The sequence below is a fragment of the Galeopterus variegatus genome, unplaced genomic scaffold, assembly GCF_000696425.1.
Source record: "Galeopterus variegatus unplaced genomic scaffold, G_variegatus-3.0.2 Scaffold1808, whole genome shotgun sequence".
In the NCBI taxonomy this organism is placed as follows: Eukaryota; Metazoa; Chordata; class Mammalia; order Dermoptera; family Cynocephalidae; genus Galeopterus; species Galeopterus variegatus.
Genome location: NW_007727919.1, coordinates 122,927 through 145,146, shown reverse-complemented (window position 1 = coordinate 145,146; position 22,220 = coordinate 122,927). Strand labels below are relative to the sequence as shown.

The 22,220-nt window shown below is 41.9% G+C and overlaps 1 protein-coding gene across 1 annotated transcript in view; it reads right to left on the bottom strand.

Annotated features, from left to right (window-relative positions):
- PDE8B (phosphodiesterase 8B) overlaps positions 1–21,182 on the bottom strand; it is a 79,757-nt gene extending 58,575 nt beyond the window's left edge. Inside the window, exons 1-6 of the mRNA XM_008579099.1 lie at positions 21,159–21,182; positions 18,744–18,796; positions 13,261–13,349; positions 6,712–6,790; positions 2,507–2,647; positions 1,012–1,100 (exon numbers count right to left, since the gene is read on the bottom strand). Coding sequence (XP_008577321.1) covers positions 1,012–1,100; positions 2,507–2,647; positions 6,712–6,790; positions 13,261–13,343 — 392 coding nt within the window. The 5' untranslated portion in view covers positions 13,344–13,349; positions 18,744–18,796; positions 21,159–21,182. The remainder of the gene's footprint in view (positions 1–1,011; positions 1,101–2,506; positions 2,648–6,711; positions 6,791–13,260; positions 13,350–18,743; positions 18,797–21,158) is intronic.
- Between the last annotated feature and the right edge of the window lie 1,038 nt (positions 21,183–22,220).

The window sequence follows — 22,220 nt, the reverse complement described above, 5'->3', positions numbered from 1 at the left end:
CAAAGTCGCAATAGTGATGTGTTGCTGGGGGATCCTGTTGGGCNCGAAATACCAGGTGGCAGTCTCTCAACTGATGGGAGAACAATTTTGAAATTAACCAGACAAGTAAAATTGGAAGGGAAACAATCTACAAATATTTTGCCGATTTTATGGAGTGTCTAGTTTTCTAATCACACAACAATTTGCAAGGGACTCTGGTAGTCCTAAGAGACACAGGTGGGACTGTCCTGTTCCAGTTACTGGCACAATAACTGCTGTCTTGTCTTTTTCTAAAACATCACACAATGTCATGTGTCCTTTATAGACTCAAGCTTTGAAGCTGGTGTTGACCTGCAGGCTGGTTTCCAAAGTCTCAATAGTGATGTGTTGCTGGGGGATCCTGTTGGGCTTTGTAAACCCAGAAATTTGTAAACCCAGAAACTAACAGAAATTAACTGGGAGGAGGAATTGCATATTTTCCTCACCTCCCCACAAGACAGGCTTCTCTGGTAATCTGAGATTCAGTGGCATTGGACGTCCTCAGGTCCTAGTCAGACCCACCTTTCCTCCAGTGCTTTCTCACCTCTTATGGAACAAGCCCACAGCTGGCCTGAAGAGAACCAGCAGAGAGCCGGGGCCACAAGGAGAGTAGGTTGGCTTCCTGCAGGCTGAGGGCTGAGGCCAGGGAGCCTGGCCAGAAGTTATTTGTTGTTATGGGCTAAGCAAAGCCTGGAAATGGAGCCCCTGTTGAGGGTACTGGAAATGATGGAACCTCAGGAGATCGGGTGGAGGTGGGCAGTTGGGGAGTTGGGGTGCTGCTTCATAAAAGACTCTAAGCAGAGAAGAGAAGGGGAGGGAAACCACGGCCAGGGGCTGCTGCTGGCCAGATGGAGGTGCGCTGGGTATGTACAGCACAGCCCTACTGTATTTGTGGAGCTGAGGCTTACACCAGCTTTGCAATATGCAATCCCAATGCCCACGAGGGCCCCGAATCTTTTTTTCAGCTAAAAGAGTTGAAGAGTTTGCACTCACCCTCCTTGGCCAATCACTGGGGTGATCTTCACGTGCTGTTGGATGCTGTCCCCGGATTTCCGTCTGGCGTAGTAAACCCCCTGCCACTCCTACATGGACAAAGAGAGCGCTTAAAATCCTTCAGCAGAGGCTTGCAGCTGCTCCTATGGAGGGTCCCAGCAGGCTGAGTGAGAACCTTCTCACATGCTTTCGTTATACTTCAAAAAGCTCTGCTGGATCACTGCCCCCACTGCGATGCTGACATGGCCACACGGCATGAAGACAGGACCACTCAGCAAAGTGTGCAGTGCCAGGCTGCTGTCTTGAGTCCCAGGACACTAGACCAGAGGGTGGAATTCCTGCTCTCAGCCATTCGGGTGCTGGGGCACCGGGCCAAGATATTCTTCTGAGGTCTCTCTCAAAATCTTTACAAACAACCTGTGAGCTTGGCATTATCATCCTTAATTTACAGGTGGGTAAAGTGAGGCTCAGAGATTCTGACTAATTGGCCCTCCTTAGGAAGCGGAGGATCTGGTTAAAATTCATATCTCTTTAACTCTCCCTGAAGTCCACATCTTTCTAACATGCTATGGGCCTTCCAGGCAAGGCTTCTATGGGGTTAGTCTGGCTCCTCCAAGTTTCCAGACAAGGGCAAGGGAAGTGTGAAGATTCCTGCTCTGGACCCTGGGGATCCATGTGGGATGAAGAGCCAGGTGAATTCCAGGGGAACCCTGGGGCACCTCCACTATTTCTGGGAGGGAGTGCTTAAATCGGAAAGCTTCCCTGCAGCCATTTCTTGCCCTTCCCTCACATAACGTGGCTAACTGGTATGCACACAGGGGTCCCCAGATGTGTGGCTGCCTTCTTTTTGGAAAATTTTCTTGGGGTAGTTTACAATGTCCTTATTTCTTTTCAGTCTCACTGTCCCAATTTTTTTATTAATATGAATTTCATATATAATCATCTATAATTTTTTTTATTATTAATTTCATCTATAATCCAAACTTATTTTATCTCTGTAAGATGGCTCCCCTCTTAAATGGATGCAATGCTTATCTCACTCCTTCCCATCAGAGAAAGGGAGATGAAAGAAATAGCATGTGAGAAGCATTGCAAATGCTTGAGCGGAAAAGCACAGGCACCGCGGTCCTGACAGCCAGTGCTCCTCTGCAGGGAGGGCTTGAGGGAACCTTCGCACTGTGTTTCTCCCTCTGCCTGCATCTGCGGATGAAGCATGGGAGCCGCTGGGAACAGGTGCGGCAAGGGGAAGGCAGCTGCACAGTGACGAGTAAAGAGAACAGAAACAGGGAGACTGACGAGAAACTGGGCCTACGGATGGTAGGGTGGTAAATACTGATGTTAAACACTTCTAATCGCCCAAAGACTGGATAAACTGAAAACACCTGGCAGCGGGATCTCTGCTCAAAGATAGGCACGATATTCCAACAACGACAGGAGGGATATATTCATGCAAAGGGTAAAATGTCCTTTCACAAAAAAGGTTGGTTTCACCCACCTTTCCCTTCTTGATACACGTGTTGATGGTGTCGAGAAGATCTGCCCGGTTCTTGTCGCTTTTGGGCAGCTCTGCCAGCTCTTTCCCCAGCAGCTCACCTTTGTGGTAGCCCATCATCCTTTCGAAGGCTGGGTTGACATACTGTTAACAGAAGGGGGAAAGCTCAGTGCAGGGACACGAGGCAGGGATCACGAAATGTCTGCATGCCCTGCCCCGAAGGAAAGCTTGTTGTGTCACACAGGCAAGAAGTTCCCCGAGCAAACGTGCTCTGTGCAGGTGCGGCTGTCTGCTCCATCCCCAGCCCCCTGGAGTAGGTGCTTCCCACCTGAGCAGCAATTTTTTCATTCAATCACCATCCTGGCCCCCTTCAGGAAACTCTTTAGCAGGAAAAGAGCAGGAAGCCCTCATCTAGCAGTACCAGCCTCTGGGGGGCCTCATTCATCATCCACCGCCCATGAATAAAGAAAAACTCAGAGCGGGAAAAAAAAACAGAAAGCAAAAGAAAATAAGTAATCGGAACTTAATTTGACAGGTTGTGGCTTATATTAGTCACATCTCAACAAGGCAGCAGTTTGCTCTCTTGGGACTCCTTTCCAATTGCCACTATGTTAATCAATGCTGTGAGTTGGGGCCACTTCTGGTCTAATCTGAACAATAAATTCCGTTAACTGGCGTGGGCAGGAGGCAGCCTTGAAGTGCTCCATATGGGGCAGGTGTGAGGAGGGGTTCCCCTGGGCACACACTGGGGCCAGCAGACTCAGAGGTTTCCGTCCAGAATTCTGTCCAGGGTCCTGGAAGTTAGAGCTGTTACCTCAGCTGACTCCAACCTCCTGTCCCCACCCCCAGTTTCTTTTCAAAGAACAGTCACCAGATGGGGAGCTGAGTGCAGGAGGACAAGCGGCAGGGAATGTGGGGACAATGTGAACGTAATGCTTGTGGGTCGAGGATGTCTGTGGGCATAATTTATATCCATCTGCTGCTTCAGAAACGTTCAAGCCAACTGCAGTCACTCTTGCCCTCCACCATGATGACAGCAGTCACGGACACTGCGGGGGCTATTCCCTTGGAAACATAGCTTCTATTCTCACATTCTATTTACTGGGAGTTGAAGGGGTCGGGAGGATGCTCTGGCCATCACCCCTTTTGGGAGTGGCTGAAGAGGAGGAGATCATGACACTGTCTTCACGGATCTCCAGATCCATCCTGACCTCGTCACTTACACTGTGGACCCACAGCTCCCTGGCCCATCCCTGCAGGCTGCTGAGCTGTCTGCACATCTCCCTCATCTCCGGGCCTTTCCCCAAGTGCTCTCTCTGCATAGAATGCCCTTCCCCATCTCATTGCCTCACCGACTCCAATTCATTCCTCTCCTCCTCCAGGAAGCCTTCCTTGACCCTCTGGCCAGTCTGAGCTGGGGCCACTCCTAAGAGATCCCAATGACTCCTGTGCAAACTTCTAGTGACTTATTACATGGAACTTAAGTTTTTGTTCACTTTCTGTTGCACCAGACTTTAAAATTCTCAAGGGAAAATATCACTTTGTTTTTATCTTTGTATACTCAGGACTGTTTGGTAAATTTATGATGAATGAATAGATAATATTAGAGAATGTGTTGTTTTCCTTATTTTTTGGCTATATTCTCATACATTTTCATAAATGTTTATTCTGCCTTACCCATTAGGTTCCAAATATGGGTAGAAGTCATGGCCCTTCTTTCATGCCAGGGTTCCTGTAACCTCAGAATATAGCAGGTACTCTAGGACATGGGCTCTGGAGCCATGGCACTCAAGCTCAAATCCTGGCTTTGACAATTACTAGTTATATAATCATGGGCAAATTATTTAACTTTTCTGGTCCTCCATTTCCTCAGGACATAATAGTAGTACCTGACTCATAGGATTGTTTTAAGAAATAAATGAGTATGTGTAAAATGCTTAGAACTGAGCCTGGCAGATGGCAAGTGGCATGTAAGTGTTTTAAAGCACATAAATAAATAGTTTAGATAGATGGAGGCATGGAGGGGGGAGGGATAGATAGATAGATAGATAGATAGATAGATAGATAGATAGATAGATAGATAGATAGATAGATAGATAGATAGATAGATAGATAGATAGATAGATAGATAGATAGATAGATAGATAGATAGATAGATAGATAGATAGATAGATAGATAGATAGATAGATAGATAGATAGATAGATAGATAGATAGATAGATAGATAGATAGATAGATAGATAGATAGATAGATAGATAGATAGATAGATAGATAGATAGATAGATAGATAGATAGATAGATAGATAGATAGATAGATAGATAGATAGATAGATAGATAGATAGATAGATAGATAGATAGATAGATAGATAGATAGATAGATAGATAGATAGATAGATAGATAGATAGATAGATAGATAGATAGATAGATAGGCAGGCAGGCAGTATTGTTCCTAGATTTTAAGTGCTACTGCCTGAACTCTGAAGACGTGCACTCACAAAGAGTCACGTAACTATTCAGTTGGAGCCCTGTGAAGCACGCTGGTGTCAAATAAGAGTGTGTATGAAATATCCATCCCATCCATGATGACGCATCCTCGAAGTCTATAGCACAAAGGTCATTTCAGTATCCCCCTTCATGTAGCATCCTATATTCAGCATCTTCCTCCTCCTTCTTGTTTTGAGATTTTATTTCAGATTGCTGATGTATTTTTAAAGAGAACATGCAGAGGTTCCCTGAGGAAAAACCTGTAATGTCTTATTTCAGAATCCAAGTTTTCAATGCATTGACTCTTCCTCCATCTCCCCTGTACAGGCACCTGCCGTCCTCAGGCCCCTGTTTCTCTCTGCTGAGGGTAAAGGCTGGGAGATGACTAATACCGTAAGTAGATGCCATATTACCTCTGCCAGAGATACAGGTTTCCTAACCACCAATTGCTAACTGTAGAATGAAGGACTCAATGCCCTGTTCAAGGAGTTGGCTGTTAGATTACCAGAGGAGACGCTGGGGACAGGGAGGGAGCCCTTTTCCTAATCACAGCCCAGCAGCCCACTGTTAAATGGGGAGCCGCAAAGCAAACGAGTTTCAGCAGTAGAATAGATAGTGCAAGTCTGGGGAGATGCGGGATTTGTGCTTGGCCTGTAACAGAAACATATCTGGCTTTCTCTGCAGTCCAGGAGGCAGACCCAAGGGCAGGAGGGCCAATAATAACCGGCAATATGAGGAAGCCTCAAGGGACAGCCAGAAAAACAAATTCTAAAAATACAGCCTAATAGAAAAGCAGGTAGGAAGGCTTGGGAGGTGGAAAGACATGGCTTTGTATTTTGGTTCCAGTACTTATTACTAGGGCTTTCCTTGGATAAATTCCTTGACCTTGCTGGGTCTCCGTTTCCTCATCTGCACTACAGGACAATTATGTCTCTTTCATTGGGTTACTGAATGGAAATGAGATAACCTAATGAAGGTGCTGATGACAGGGCCCAGGCATGCTGGGCTGCTGGTGTTACGGGTCTGGTACGAGAGCAGGGTGCCTGTGCGTGCACTGGGAGGTTCAGAGGAGACGAATGTGAGGCTCCTGCCACGGGGGTCACTGTGGTTGCCCACTGTCTTTGGTGCTCTACTGATGACAGCAAGTGTGCCTTACTCTCAGTGCCACTAAGAACCAACTGTAGTCAGGCCAGTACCGATTAGTGGAAAGTCTGCATTTTGGAGTATTTTTAAGTGTAGATGTCTTACTTTCCAACAATTATAATAAGAAAACCTTATTTCAACAAATATTTGTCTACTACACACATTTCCTCAGGAAGATGACTTTAGCATGAGAGTGCTTTATAATTAGAATACCAAGTACAGGCAAATACATGAGATCTTTGAAAATATTCTCTTCCCATAGACATTTAAAAGCATTTACTCTACAACTTTGATTTACTTCTGTGTAAATACTGTCTTCACAGATGGTCCAAAGAATTTACCTCATCTCTGTCAAAGAAATTGCAGGTTCTGCTCTGAATTACTAATTGTTTATTCTTTATTGAATACCTAATTCTTAGCTTAAGTCCATCAGTATTCTTTGCACACTTTGATTTTCCTTTCTCCAAAGAAAATGTACTAATATGTGAGAATAATGGCAGAGTACTTCAAAAAGGATGGTTCAAACTGGAAAGGTTCTATTTTTGACATCTAATGATATAAAGTGTTTCCTTCCATACCTGAATCACGTGGTCATCACTCGTTATTTCTATGGCTTCATGACAGTGGTCTAATGCTGTAAACACTGAATTACAGGCCCTAAAAGTTGCAAAAGATTAGAGTTAGTTCTTCTATAAAAACTGTTCACATTTCATCTGTTAATTTAATAAAGTAAATAGATCCCAGATTCATTAAAACCATGTACTTTTTGTTAGGCTATGGCCTGAATGTTGGTATTCCCCCCAAATTCATACATTGAAACCTAATCACCAAGGTGATGGTATTAGAAGGTGGAGCCTTTGGGAGGTAATTAGGTTATGAGGCTCCACTCTCATAAATGGGGTTAGTGCCTTTGTAAAAGAGGCTCAGGTGAGCTCCCTTGCCCTTCCACCCTACGAGAACACAATGAAGGAGGGCCATCTATGGGGAACTGGCCTTCACCAGACACTGAACCTGCCAGCACCTTGATCTTGGACTTCTCAGCCTTCAGAACTGTCAGCAATAAATTCCTGTCATTTATAAATAACCCAGTTCAAGGTATTTTGTTACAGCAGCCCAAGTGGACTATGACAGTTATTATGTGTAAATGATACAAAAAGACGGATCGCAGGTGAGCCAAATGTTCATGGGTTGTGGACCAAGCTATTTGTGTGCTTAGTGAAACTCCAACACCAACATGAGAATGAACATGAGGAGGAGACTGTCCTGTAAGTCCCATGTGTTCTATGTTAGTGAAGTTCTTCTGTTTCATTCATAGTCATGGTCACGGAGAAGGCAAATCCTATTGGTTAGGAGAACACAGTTAGGCCTAAATTGGATCTGAGGTATTCTGGCCTTTTGCAACAGACACAGACACATTTTTTCTCCTTTCTTACTTTTGTGCTGTCAATTTGTTTCCAACCACCCCCTGGCATGATGAGAGGCAAATGCAGCAGGATTCCCCTTGCCTACTTCATGGTATCTATGTGGCCCTCCAGGGTGTATTTTCCTTGGTGACCCTTTCTGTATATCCAGAATATTTGAAATCAGACTCATTTCCTTGGCTATAATTTTAACTAACTTCTAAATCTAGAGTAACTCCAAATACAGTAAGTTATTTACTGTCCAACACAGCAAATATGTAGCTAGAGCTTTATTACTTATACTGTTTAAAGAATCCCAAAGAAGGCTTTCTTAAACATTACAAAAAGAAAAAAAAAAGAAAAAGAAAAATATTGATTTACTGGATTCACATTTTTTCTTATAAAACAGACTCTTAAAATGTTATTTTTTCCACTCATAAAAGCTGTCTAACATTGCAGCCCCGTTTTGATCTATTTATAGGAAAGAAGGCAGAAAAAACTGGGTGAAATCAGACTATTTATTTCCAGTTTGGGGACTGGGGGCAACTTTTTGTCTTCTCTGACCCTTGGTTTCTTCATCTGTAAAATGAGAATAATTATTTGTATTTGACAAGTTTTTATAAGGATCAAAACAGTTTATGTCAGGCATTTCTCAAAGTACTTGGGACAATACAAGAATTCAACACATGCTATGTACGTGTTATTGTTGGTAAGATCACAGAGTAATATTTCTTTGTTCTCTAAGGCTTTCAAAAGCCTTTGGTGAAAAGAAAAATGAATTATAACCTATCTTTTCTCATGAGTATACCTGAAATGTCAAACCAAGAACTATATTCAATAATAGCAAGGTAACCTGCATGTGGAGAGGATTTTAGCCCCCTGAAGGGTGGCATTCCTATGGCTGCAGATTTGAAAATATCACTGTGTGAGGATAAGTAAAACAAATAATCATGGGCCGGCCCGGTGGCGCACTCGGTAGAGTGCGGCACTTGGGAGTGCGGCGGCGCTCCCGCCGAGGGTTCGGATCCCATATAGAGACCGGTCTGCTCACTGGTTGAGTGCGGTGAGGGCGCGACACTGAGGGTTGCGATCCCGTTGCCGGTCACGAAAAAAGACAAAAAGGAAAAAAAAAAAAGTAATCATGATGTGGGTGAGCAGAGCAGAGGAGAATACCAACCTAACTCGACTGAAATTCCTGAGTGGTGCAGTATATTTTCGTACTTAAATTGCTCCCATCCACCTAATTTGAACTTTATACTGCCTTATTACCACCACTGCATTTGTAAACACAACCATTTAAAATAAGAAAAAAGAATGAAAGAGGACCTTAAAACTGTCACCAAAGTCTGCCCTGCCTCTCAAGAGGCAAGCAAGCACTAGTCTTATCAAAAGTACTTTCCAGGCACCTGGCCCAGACTGGCCTCAGCAGTGACTATCTTTCAGAAGTTACACATGGAAAAACAAAGTCCATGTGAGCTAATTTGTTAACTTTGAGAGCTGGATAATTATGCTCCAATTAACACATTTTATCAAATAATAAATTCCTCTCTTGCCTAAGTATTTTCTCTAAAGCACCTGTATATCTCAACTAAGTATATGAACAGGTACTTCAGAGTATTATCATTTTTGTCAATTCAAGAGGCTGCCTTTATATAAGATCTTAGATCCAACCTCCAATTTTATCTATTAAACATTCATTTCATGATTATCTACAAGGCATAAATATCCGATGAGTATATTGCTGAAAAGGACAATGCAAATTCTTGTGGATAGCTGAAGTAACAGGACATCTGTAGGAGCAGTGTATTATTTTCCCCTGTGGCAGACACTACCAGACTGCAATGTTTATTTGGGCTTTTAACCTATTTTGGTTCAAGATTCTATTCAAATAAACCTGCAGCAAAGTGGGGTAATCAATTTGAGTCCCGTTCTAGAGTTTGGGAACTTAATCGTTTGTATTAATTATTCATAGTCTTCAGGCAGAAGAACCTTAACTTTATTAATTTTCTGTTCTTGGGAATCACACACCTCTGCATCTCAAATATCTTTATTTTTATCCTTCAGGTTAAGAAGTTGAAAAATTGAAAAAAGAAACAGAAGGAAAAGGTAACCTGGGTGTGGAAACCCAGGAAGTATGGGCACTATAATCATTTCCCTTGTACCTTCCTAAGGCTCTTGAAGGTCCAGAGGGGAAAGGCAAATATTACAGGCTTCCAGGTATAATGTCTACAAATAACGTAGTGCAAGTGGGGTGCAAAGAGCACCAGACTGAAGATCAGGACACCTGAATTCTACTCTAGCACTGCCACACACACATTGAGCAGCTGTGATTATGTCAAAAGCCTCCTCTGTCAATTGTGGCCAGGGTGTTTGGGTTATATGATCTCCTATGTCCCTTCCAAAGGTACTCTCTCTAGATTCTACTAAAACCACACACACACACACACACATTGAGGCTGCCTGGAACAAAGGTAGCACTGGGCAAGGTGGTGGCTTGAAGAGAGGAGATTCTGAATGCAAGGCAACATCCCAGCAGGGGTCTTGGATGAATGGTGGTGGGGAGGGGGGCAGTGAATGAGGCAAGGGGATCATGGACTTGCTACTCATTGGCACTCATTCCTGGACAATGATGCAGTAGGGGCAGTTATTTTAAGCCTTCACAGCTCAGTTTCCACTCCCAGAACACAATGGCTGTCACACATAGCCCATGTGAGGACAAAGTGCTCTATGAATATCTGTTAATAACGAGATATGTAGTGTTCCATGAAATACAGGGTTCATTCATCAGAAACTGATTCTTTCTAAAATCAAGGACTGCTACTGTCTTAAGATCTGGAGTGAAATAAACATGATGATTTGGGTTTAACTCCTAGACTAATGTTGAAACAATAGCTGGTACTGCACTAGCATAAACTAATCAGCTTAAACTCTTGATAAGTAGCTAAATCGTTATCTTCATTTTAGATAAAATAGGTCTTTTCATGATGAAGAGGCATAAGAGCATTAGAAGAGATAAGTGGTCATTATTTAGCCCAGATTATCCTAGACACTCTCCATTTCATGAATTCTTCTGTTCAACAGAGTAATTCATCAAATGTATACAGAAATATGATTTAGTTCTTACATGTTTAAAAACTATTCTTCATAATGAAATCTTAAAACTAGATCATATCTTTTGTTTGATCAGATCAGAAGATCCTTTATTTTCTTGGTTAAGTAAATATGGTCACCATATATGAAGACCTGGACAGAAGTGTCCACCTTCAACATTCAACATCATCCTGCAGCACAGACTGTCCTTGCAGAATGACAGTAATGTTACATATTTAGTTGCAGCTGGGGGCGGAATTGTAGGGAAAAGTATTACATAATTAGACTATAATTATTCTGGCATTGTATAATAAAGAACCTCATTTTCCCAGTCTGCAACAAATGACATAATTGCTTGCCTGCCTCAGGGTGCAGGCAGATGCCCGAGATGTCCTTGAATGCCCTAAGGAGCTGGGGGAAGGTCATGGCATGAGTCACTGTCCCTCCCATCTGCTGGGACCAGATATAGTATACCCGCGGAGATCCACACCATGTGCATGGGTGCACACACACCCAGAAAGAGAGAGAACTTGGTAAGGTTGAGGCAGAACTGGCCAAAAAGCAACAGCTTAAACTGGTGTAGGAGGTAAGAGGTTCCTCATGCCAGGCAAACCCTCCTCCCGGGTCCACCACCTTCCTGGGTCAAGTCTGTTCACCAACTCCTTACTGATTTGTTTTAAGAACCTGAGCCTTTTCACTATGACCTCAACAATGGGTTCAATTCTCCCAACCAGTTTCAGGCAGTGAGGGGTGAGAAGTTACAGTACATACATGGTGTTAGGTTCTTAGAAACTTGCATTAGGTACTTAGAAACTTGCAAAGTTCTGAATCTGATAATACCTTGAGAAATTTTCAGCACCCTGGCTCTAAGCAGATTTCATCAGCACAATAACCTGAAGACTTTTCTTCATGCCATTGTGTTGGCTGGGGATGTTTTCTTCAAATTGCCAAGCCTGCCCTTGCCTTGCTCACCATGGACAAGGTGCCCCTAACATCCCTGAGATAGCCCTGCAATGCCCTGATGTACATTGCAGAGTCTGTATTAAGTCACCTCCTGCCATCTAACATATGCCGTCACATTAATGCTGCCTAAGAAAACAGAAGCACTTATTGAAAATAAAATGAGGGAACTGCCCATCAAAGCAATAAGGTGTTGTGCTGCTCATTTTTTTTTTGTAGATAATATAGGTTAAAGAATTAAACCACAATGAAATCCCTCTTTTGCTAATTCTATTTATTGTGCAAACATCTAAAATAAAAGTATTAAGTCTTTTTATCCTCATTTAAAAACAGTAGAGATCCCCCAGGAATAAAAAAATTAACATACATCATTAAAAAGCATAAATTGCTGATGTAGAGACAATGTGGCTTTCTAGAAAAATTCTATGAAGTTCTCTGAAGCTAATAAACATAGAAAAAAAGAGGTTTAACTCACTTATACATTCAAAAAGTCTTTGGCAATATTCCTCCTCAAAGGATGTTAAAATACTTGAATTTCCAAAATATCTTAATTCCCACTGGTTTGAGATTTTTTTTTTAATACTTTTTTTACCTAAGAAAGTGACTGTTTATCCCCACATTTTATATCTTAGAGCTCTATTTCCACCAAGAAGTGACTTCCCTGACCAGAGTGCACCCGGGGAGAACCTGCTTCTGTAGGTTTATGCCAATCCATTTTGCTTCCCAGGGACAGAGGGCAATTAAGATTAAAAGGATTTGGTAATCTTTGAATACAAAATAAGTAATCAAGAGAAGAAATATAATCACAACAGTGAAATGTTATCTTACTTATTCCCCTGTCTTCTCAGTTGGCCAGAGAGAGAAGCCATACCAGGGACTTTCCTGGCATCCTATAGCCAGAAGCTGCTAGGGACTGGCCCTTCCCAGGGCCATGGGTGGAGAAGAGCCTTCTCCTTCCCCTGATCTCTGGTTCAAGGAGGGTGAGTTGAAGAAATCAGGGTCAGAAGAACATGCTAGAATGTGCCTGAGCAAAACCAGGCAGGAGCTAGAACCTTGGTATTCCCAGAGGGCCCAGAAGCAGAGCATCCCACAATCCAGCGTCTGCCAGCAGCCAGACACTAACAGAATCTCATCCCAGGACTGAGCACTGGTGAGAAGCCTGTTCTTAAAGCACTGTGTATCTGTCAAGGAACTTAAAACCTGTTTCTTAAAGATATATCATCCATATAGAGGCCACAAACAGACTTCATGAAATTGCTATTGTGTTTCATAGCAATTATTATGGTTAGCATAATAAATGTACCCATTGGTTTGCCCCATCCATAACAATCCAAGTGGGAATTTATAAATGTTGAAAGTAGAAAGCAGAAAGTAATCCTCAAAGGCTACTCTTAATCTTGATCTAATTTCATAAAAGCTAAACAGTACTTTCCCTAGGTTATAATTTTAAAACTGCTGTAAATAGTGGAAAATACTGTCAAAAAGAAGAAATGCTTCCAATTTCTTCTATTATATCAAGGGGCCCCCAGTTTAGATACTGCTGTTTACCAGCTGCCATTACCTGTTTAATAGCTTCAAAATCCCTGGGATTCAGATATGAACCTGTAAACATCAGTGACAGATAAGATTTTCTAAAGAACTGTTAACCTTGTGTTACTGTCTTATTTTGGCACTTACCGTAATTTGAACTGTGAGCGAACTTCCCCGTGTTCTATTTGAATCAGTTCATTATAGCAAGCAATTATGTTGCTATTTTCCATAAATCTCTGAAAAGAAAGCAAAGATAATACATAAGACATATAAAATTACTTCTTAGAGAGTCAAATAGAGAAACTTAGTTGTTCTCCCAGGTAACTGTTATATAAGACAACTAGTAGGTAAGATGAGTTGAAATAAAACAGTGTTCAAGGGGTTTGAAATGCTTGTTTAACTCCCTTTATAACGAAGGTGAGATAAACTTCATAGTGAATGCTCACAGGAAAACAAGCACACAAGGGCACAGAATACCTCCCCAACAGTGTTAATTACTGAAAGGTTTTTGCTTCATATAGCACTAATAAAAATCATCTAAAACTCAACACTCGACATGTTCAGTGTGCACCACACTATCATTCATTTCTTTCAAGGGAAGAGGCTATTCTTTGCTTCCTCCTAATTTTCTGAGTGCCTAATGCAGAACGCCACATGTGATAGCCATTTAAAACTCAGTGAACTCAACAGCAAAAGACTAACAAGCCAGTCAAAAAATGGACAAAGGACTTGAACAAACATTTCTCCAAAGAAAATGTACAATGGCCAGAAAGCATATGAAAAGATGCGCAACATCATCAGTCATTAAGGAAATGCAACCAAAAGCACAATGAGATGCCACTTCATACCCAGTAGGATGGCACTAGAATGAAAAAAAGGGGGGGAAATAATAAATGTTGGCAAGGATGTGGAGAGATTAGAATGCTTGTACATTGCTGGTGGGGATATAAAATGGTCCAGTTACTGTGGGAAAATAGTTTGGAGGTTCCTCAAAAAGATAAACATAGACATACCATGTGACCCGGCAATGCCACTCCTAGGTATATACCCAAAAGAACTGAAAACCAGTACTCCAACACTTATAAATGTATGTTCATAGCAGCACTATTCACAATAGCTAAAAGGTAGAAACAGCCCAAATGTCCATCAGCAGATGATTGGATAAACAAATTGTGGTATATACATATAATGGAATATTATTCAGCCATCAAACAGGAATGAAATACTGATTCATGCTATAACATGCATGAACCTCATAAAATTGCTAAGTGATAGAATCCAGACACAAAAGGTCACATATTGTATGATTCCATTTATGTGAACTATCTCAATGGTCAACCCATAGAGTCAGAATGCAGACTGGGGGTTGCCAGGGCTGGGGGGAGGAGGACTGGGAGTGACTGCTTAATGGAAACACAGTTTCTATTTGGCGCTGTTGAAAATGTTTTATCACTAGACAACACATTGCACAACATTGTGAATATTCTAAATGTCACTGAATTGTTCACCTTAAAATAGTTCATTTTAGTCTCACCTCAATTGAAAAAAAAGCTTTCATGGATTTATATTAAAAAAAATTAGTGGATGAGTCAACAGATGGATAAGCAAATGACAAAGTTGAAGAAGATCAACACATATTGTCATTCAAAGAACCATTAAGCATCCACATGTGCTATGCAGAAGCTGCTTAGCATCCACATGTGCTACGCAGAAGCTGCTTAAGCCCAGCACTTGAAGGAGGGTAGGACCTTAACAATACCAAAGTAATTTTTTTTTTTTTTTTGCATTTCTTAAATATATTGCATTGCTTGCTGCAGAATATACAAGAAATTGAGCACTTCTCTTACAGGAACATATCAATACTTAATGAGAAATAATGAAATCACAAAAAAATAGCAAGTAAAAAATAATAAGGGAACAGATTTAAGGACAGCTCTACTTAGGAATGGGGAAAATACCTTGCATTTTAATTTACAAAAAAATACACATCATGCGAATATTTCTAAGCATATGACTGGCAAGCTATTCAGTAGAAGATAAACGAAATTCTGAAGTATTCCAAACTACCCAACCACATTCTTATGCCTCTCAGATAGCTAGATAAGTAGAGGGGGAGACTACCAGGTCCTGCTGAAACATGCAGTCGGCACTCTGTATTCAACCCACCACAGATCGAAAATGTAGTTAGGCCTACGATGGCTGTGTCTGTACTGAACATGTACAGATTTTTTTCTTGTCATTATTCCCTAAACAATACAGTAGAACAACCATTTACAAAGCATTTACAATGTATTAGGTATTATATGAAATCTATAATTTAAATCTAGAGATGATTTAAAGTGTATGGGAAGATGTGCCTAGCTTACATGCAAATATTATCAGAGACTAGACTATTTGTGGATTTTGGTGTCAATGGGGGTCCTGGAACCAATCCCTGTCAGATACCAAGGGCTGATTGTATATTTCTTAGATTTCCTTCAACCAAGTTGGCCAGAGAAAGAACAATCCCTCTCCCAGCTCCTGTCTTACATGTACTCAAACACACACATGTCCACACATCTTGAATGGATGGCTTCTCACCGGGGAATACCTTCAAAGCCCCCTGACTTTCCCTGGTCCCCTGGTCCCCTTTTATTCCGTGTGGAAGCTAAGAAGGGCTAAGGAAAGAGGGGGGAGGCATAAATATACACAGAAGAGAAATGCCTTCTCTTTGATTTACAAAGCAAAATTAAACATAGTTAAGTTCAACTTGAGCTTTTAGATGTGTATAAATGATATATCAGCTTATAACAGAGCTCTGAGGGTTATCTGATGCTTTGTAAAAACATAAAAAAAATTCTGTGATAAAATAAGTTTTGAAAATGTTGGGATAAACAGAGTTAACAGGTTTCTTTCCTACAGGAGTTCTCAGAGCATTCAATATGCTAATGTGCAACATTGCTAATGAGCACTGAAGATTCTCAGGAAAGGGAGGAGGACCCGATTCTTCACTGATTCCCCAAACTTACTTGACCACAGAAACTTTTTTTCTTGGAACACCTTTTAAGAGCTTTTGGAAAACCAGTGTTCCATGGAATAGTTTGGGAAATACTCCTTTAGTGGACCCAATATGGAGTTCGAAGTTACATAACTTACATTTGCATCTTGACTTCGTCAAGAGTGTAAGCTCTGGAAAGCTACTTAGTTGTTTTGAGCTTGTTTCTTCCTCTGCAAAATTGGAGAAAATATCAAATCCCTCACACGTAGAGGAGGATTAAGTAAATCACCTGGAACTGGGCCTGACGAATAATAAATCGTAGTTCCCCACTTCCTACTCCACAGGAAGCCTCTCCAGGGAGAAGCATGTCCTACATCCATGCCCCCACATGCCTAGCATGTTGCACTGCACATAGTCAGAGCTCCATAAATATTTGTTGAATTGCATAAGCATCATTATTTAAAAAAAAAAAAGAGGCACAAAAAGGTTGATATAAGAACAGCTGCAACTGCCCTTTGCTAAGATGCTGGTTTCTAAAAGGCTCAGCGAGGACTGAGCATCAGTACAGTCAGCTGCTTGCACACAGCTCCAAAGGTTTCAAGGGGACTTGTTGTGGGATATTTGATGGCACAATTTGTTCCCAGATCCCCACTCGGGGACCACAGACTGAAACACTGGCCAATTAGCTAGCAACACAAGGCTGAGTTTCAGCAAATGATTTAATACAATCAAAACAACTTGGAGAAGGGAAACAACCTCATGCAAGGCAAGAATAGCTGGCATATTTGGAAAGGTGCTTGGGTAGAGAGTAGCCAAAGATAGGATTTTGCCCAAAAAAGGAGAACAGCCACCTGGAGATCAGCCTCAGCTGATCATGTGCCACAGTAGCTCAGGAAAACCACTGTAAGTGCAGTGTGCTTCCCTTGGAAAGAGCCCAAGCTCTGGGGGCACCCTAACTTTGCTGGTAAATGGCCTCCATCAGACCCAGTGCTGAAGAACACCAGGTGGCCCCTGACAGGGACTGTTTTTCATGCTCCCGCCAAGGGTTTTACTCATGGTGGCCGACTGCAAAAATCGGTAACATATCTGAACAAAGAGGAAAATGAAACACCCCAGAGCATCACAGACAGGTTACAGAATGCATAAAAAGGAAACAATGAAACTTTTGTTAAATTTTCTTAATAGCATTTCTACCCAAAGAGTGCCAATTGTTTCTCCCAAGCTTTGCTGGGAGCAGATGCACAATCTCCATCCTCTAGACAAGATGCTATTACTTCAAACGACCCTGATCTCTAAGCCAGTTGGAGGTAGGACCATGGAACTAAAAACAGAATTCCAAAAGGACACTAGACAGCACTTAGGTGGGTCCTAATTGATAAGACCTGTGGTGTGTCATTGCTATCCTCCAATCATCCCCCAGGTAGTGAGGAAAACCTTCATCCTCCCACTCTGCCAGGTCCTGACTCAAACTGGAAAAAGACAATTTGGGGATGGGATGCAGGTGGGTGTCAACATTACATAGAAGAACTATGAAGCCTGTGGATAATTTTAAAGTTATTTCTTAGGAAATGAGTGAGTAAAGGAATTAAGTCTCAGCCACATGGCTTCTTTGCTTATTTTCCTTTTGCACCTCTCCGTTCCAGACTCAGAAACATTGTCCTATGCATTCGCATTAAGATATAGCACATAAGAATAGCTTTCATAACCAAATGTCAACTCTTGTGAGAAGACATGACAGAGAGGAGGGAAGTGTTAGAAGAGTGAGAAATCTTGCTAGCTAGAAACATTCATTTCCATTACACACTGTGAACCACTATACTACCTGAAATCTTTTTGATAGCACTGCTACTTCCACAGTGCAGCATACCAATGCACAAAACAACTGCATCATAAAGCCAGTTTCTGCTTCTCTGAGTTCTACAAACAAGAGGGATATTTTTTCAAGCCCAGGGTAGCAAAGCACCATTATTTAAAGCACCCAATGGAATTTTCATAATTCACAAAGCACAGGCAGTATCCTATTTCTGAAGGAATGCATCACACCATCTATTCAAGATTCAGATTACTCGTATCAAAAGACCTTGAAATGCTGGGTAAGCCTATTCTTTAGTTTGCTGGTAAGTCTACTTGGAATAATCAAACTTAACCTTCAGGTTGAATATCAGTGTTATTCATATTTGTAGTTGTCACTCAAAGAATTTTCCTTTGCTGATTTTAATGGTTTTAACCAGGAGTTCACAGGATCTATAGCTGTCATGGGCCTATCCCTAGGCTATAAGCTCTATCGCAAGCCCTGGTGAACAGAGCCCTGGGTGTCAATTTGGTGGACTTATCTATATATAGTCACACACACATTGAATCTAATTATCAGAACTGATTTAAATGAGATTACTTTGGAACTACAAAATTTTGACTTGATATCATCAGATGTATTTTTATGTCATTACATTTCTGTTGCTAAGATATATGAAGAAAATCCAGAGAGAGAAAAAGGCAAAAACTTGACTAGCAGTTGCTCGTTACTGTCCCATGGGAACACAGTTACTTCCTTTCCCCTTCACGATTCTCTGTGGCTGTCTTGCTTTGCTGTTATGGACGAGTCAGGGGTAAGGCTCCTGCACCTGACAGAGGTGCTGGTTCATCTCATACGTACCCTGTTGAAGCCTGCATGGAGAAGAGGAAGGACTGAGGCCTCTTCGTGGTCATCTGATCTGCAGCAAAGCAGAAAATGTGGTCACTCAGAAGATACAAACCAGGATTCCTCACACTGAAACATGGAGAGAGAGCAATGAGGCCACATACATTAGCTCTAAGAGTGGCTTCCTGACCAGCATGTGCCCACAGGCGCACCTGCCTTCAGGAACACATACCCCACATCTGCCTTCGAGATGCAAATAGAACAAAAATGGTAGAGAAAACACCAGCAGTCTGCCTGAAAGTGTCACACCAGTGCACATGAGTGCCGTCTCCAACTCTGGGCTGCCAGTTAAGGTTGGAGCAAAGGCAGGGGAACAGTCCTCCAAAGGGACACATTCGGGCACTGCTCATCCTGCTTTGCTATACCTGAACCTTCTGGAAGCACAACTCCCACCCCAAGACCTGGCTGGGTGCAGCTCTCATGTGAGGAAGACGACCCACATTACAGGCTGCAGGACCCACAGCTAAATCGAAAAGAAGTATCAGCAGGTATGCAAAGTTCAAAGAGAGAAGAGAAAACAAAAAATGTAAGAGTCACTCATTTCTCGAGAAGGTTCCTTTCCTGAGCCTCCAGTTGGGTCCCAGGACTTCAGTCTGAGTACAAGGAGGGGGTGTGAGCTGGCTTTTCACAAGGACACACTGCTGCTGGGCTTTCACCATTATGAGAGAGAAATAGTGTCCCTGAGACAACCTCAAGTAACATGGGGTACACACCCTGAAAATCAGGGAAGAAATAAGGGACTGGATGGAGATGCAGGTGGAAGACAGGAGGAGAAACCCTAGCGTTTATTTGAGGCATTACTCATGGCTGATGTCTGCACTACTGGGAAAAGCAGTCTCCCTAACTCCTTTTTCCTTCAGGAATTCGAGGTTCTACCTTCTCTGGAAGATAAATCATGAGAGGCATAAAAAGGGTTCCAAAGGTATTAATAATGTTGTAGTTCTTAAAGTTGGTGACACAAACCAAGTATTTGTTTTATTATCGCCCTAAATATGAAATATTTTATAATAACAATAGAAAAAAAAAAGGTGAGAAATCATATCAACTAAGCCATAGTAAACCATTACTTGTCAAGGACTAGTAAACATTTTTGCTATATCAGTAGGAAAAAAAAAAAAAGAAGGTTTTATTCTTGAGCCCATAGAGTAAGCCAGGCTTGGGGGAAATGCTGTGTGACTAATACATTTCTGGTATCCATGGCCACAACCCGAAGACCCTGTTAAGATCTCAGGGTGGCCAGAAGATCAATGTAAGACAGGCTGAAGGAGGCTGATTTCACATCTCAGTTCCCTTCACTCCTTCCCCTTGGGATCTCATCTCCCACTAGGATGGCGAGGCGTAAGGAATCAGCGGGGACAGTTTTGTCACTTTCTTTGGGCCATAGCTGTAGTAGGCATCAAAGAAGGTGAAGAGACAGCTCTTAAGTTGAGAGGCTTAGAGAGTGGTATGGAAGCAGGAGCCTTTGGTAAGGGTGAGACTTTGAAGCCATGATTTCCTACTTTACCAATATGACTGAGGAATGAGGTATTTCAAGTCTCCCCTGGGCCAGGCTTGCCCAGGGAGCCCTAAACTTTCTTGTCTGAGTTTTTGTCTTGGCAGCTCCTTTGTTGCAGAATCTGTACCAAATGCCACAATGGGGCCAAATCCAATAGGTCCTAGGCCCTAATTAAGGTCTCATTTTCTCTTAAGCTAATGACATCCATTAAGTGTCTACAACAAATTTTGTTACTTGCAAAGATTCCAACCATTGCAGCTTGTACAAACACCTTTTTTTGTTCTTGCTGCCTCTTTTAAGTGCTGGCCATTTCAGCCAATAAACCCAGCAGAGCAGTTTCTCATCCTGCAGTCTCACTGCCCCTGCCACTCAGTCCTTCTTTGCGTTCAGACACTGGCATAAACCCTACTGTCCCACTTCTGGCCACAGAACAGTCCCATCATCAACTTCACAATCCTTTTCTTACAGAGGATGTAGTGCCTCTTTGATCTCATGCTATAATTTGTTTCTTCTTCAGTGCAAAACAAGCATTTCCCCATCTCTTTTCTTCACAGAAAAAAAGATAAACTGGAACAATGTTCTCTCCAAACTCCTCTCCTCCTCAGATTTTCCCTTCATTTCTGGCATATAATGGGTAAACTTTTTTCCTGAGGTGTAAAAGTGTGTGCTAACAGCAATTACATATGATAGAGAGAAAAAAGCCTAAGTATTTCCAGAAACTCGTGAAACAAACAAAACCCCCAAAGCAAGATCGGTTGGTATTCCAGGGCCCTGGACATGCCCATCTCTTTGCTAGCTCAAAAGCTGGATGAGCTCAGACAAACATTTCAGAAGGAACAGTACTACTCCCAGCTGGGCATGGGAGGCGAGCTTACGCTTGTGAGACCACCGCCAGGATCACTGTGTGCTCGGAGGGATTGGTGGCCCGGATCGACCTGCAATGAAAAGGTTCCAAGTCAAACAAGGTGATCTGGGCTTTGTTACATTAAACGAATGTGGATCTTTTTCACATTGAAAAATGGCACAAGATCAAATTTTTCTCTAAAGAAAAAGTCTCAAAACACAAGGAAGATAACAAAGAAAGATGCCCTTTAAATTAGGAAATCTCATTTTATTTTTTTAAGAAAATTTTTAAACTCCTTGGCAATTATCCAACAGGTCAGACCTGCCAATTTTCCACTTTGAAAATTGGCAAATCCCACTTAAATTTCATGTTTTTTGATCAAAATTCCACTCTGAAAAAAAAAATTGACAGTCCTACAATCCTCTAGTTAATAGTTTGTACTTGGGGCAGGGGGTAGGGGGTTAATTGGATTGGTTCTTTTTCCTTTTAAAATAGTAGATAGTTCAGAAAGTTGGCCTTATAATAAAAATAAAAGCACTTGCTGGCAGCTGGATCTACAAATGCAGGTGAAAGCCTGTTAAAGACAGTACAAAGAGCCACCCAAACTTCTTGGTGGTACTGTTGTTTGTGCTTAAATACTTTTAAACAACTCCGTCATCAACTGGGCCTGAGGAACATTGCAATATAGTAACTGTCACTATAAAATAATATTTGTTGTACTATGACCACCTGTATATACTCAGTTTACTCCCTGGGAATTTAACAGGATCAAAATACGTAAGGGTATAGAATTTTCAGGTCCATGAGTCTTCTTAGAAGATGTATTATGCTGCAGTTCAGATTCTAGACTATTCTGGTCATGGGGTCATGAATTGGACAAATTTTTTTTTTCTTTGCAGCTGGCTGGTAAGGGGATCTGAATGCTTGATCTAGGTATTATCAGCACTGCACTCTAACCAAGTGAGCTAACCAGCCAGCCTGGACAAACTTTTAATAAAGGACCCCATATTTGAATCAGTGCAAATCAGCATGCTTGTTTTGACCCATCCCCTTGGTCTGACCTCTGCTTATTTTGAGATCCTTTGAAAGGAAA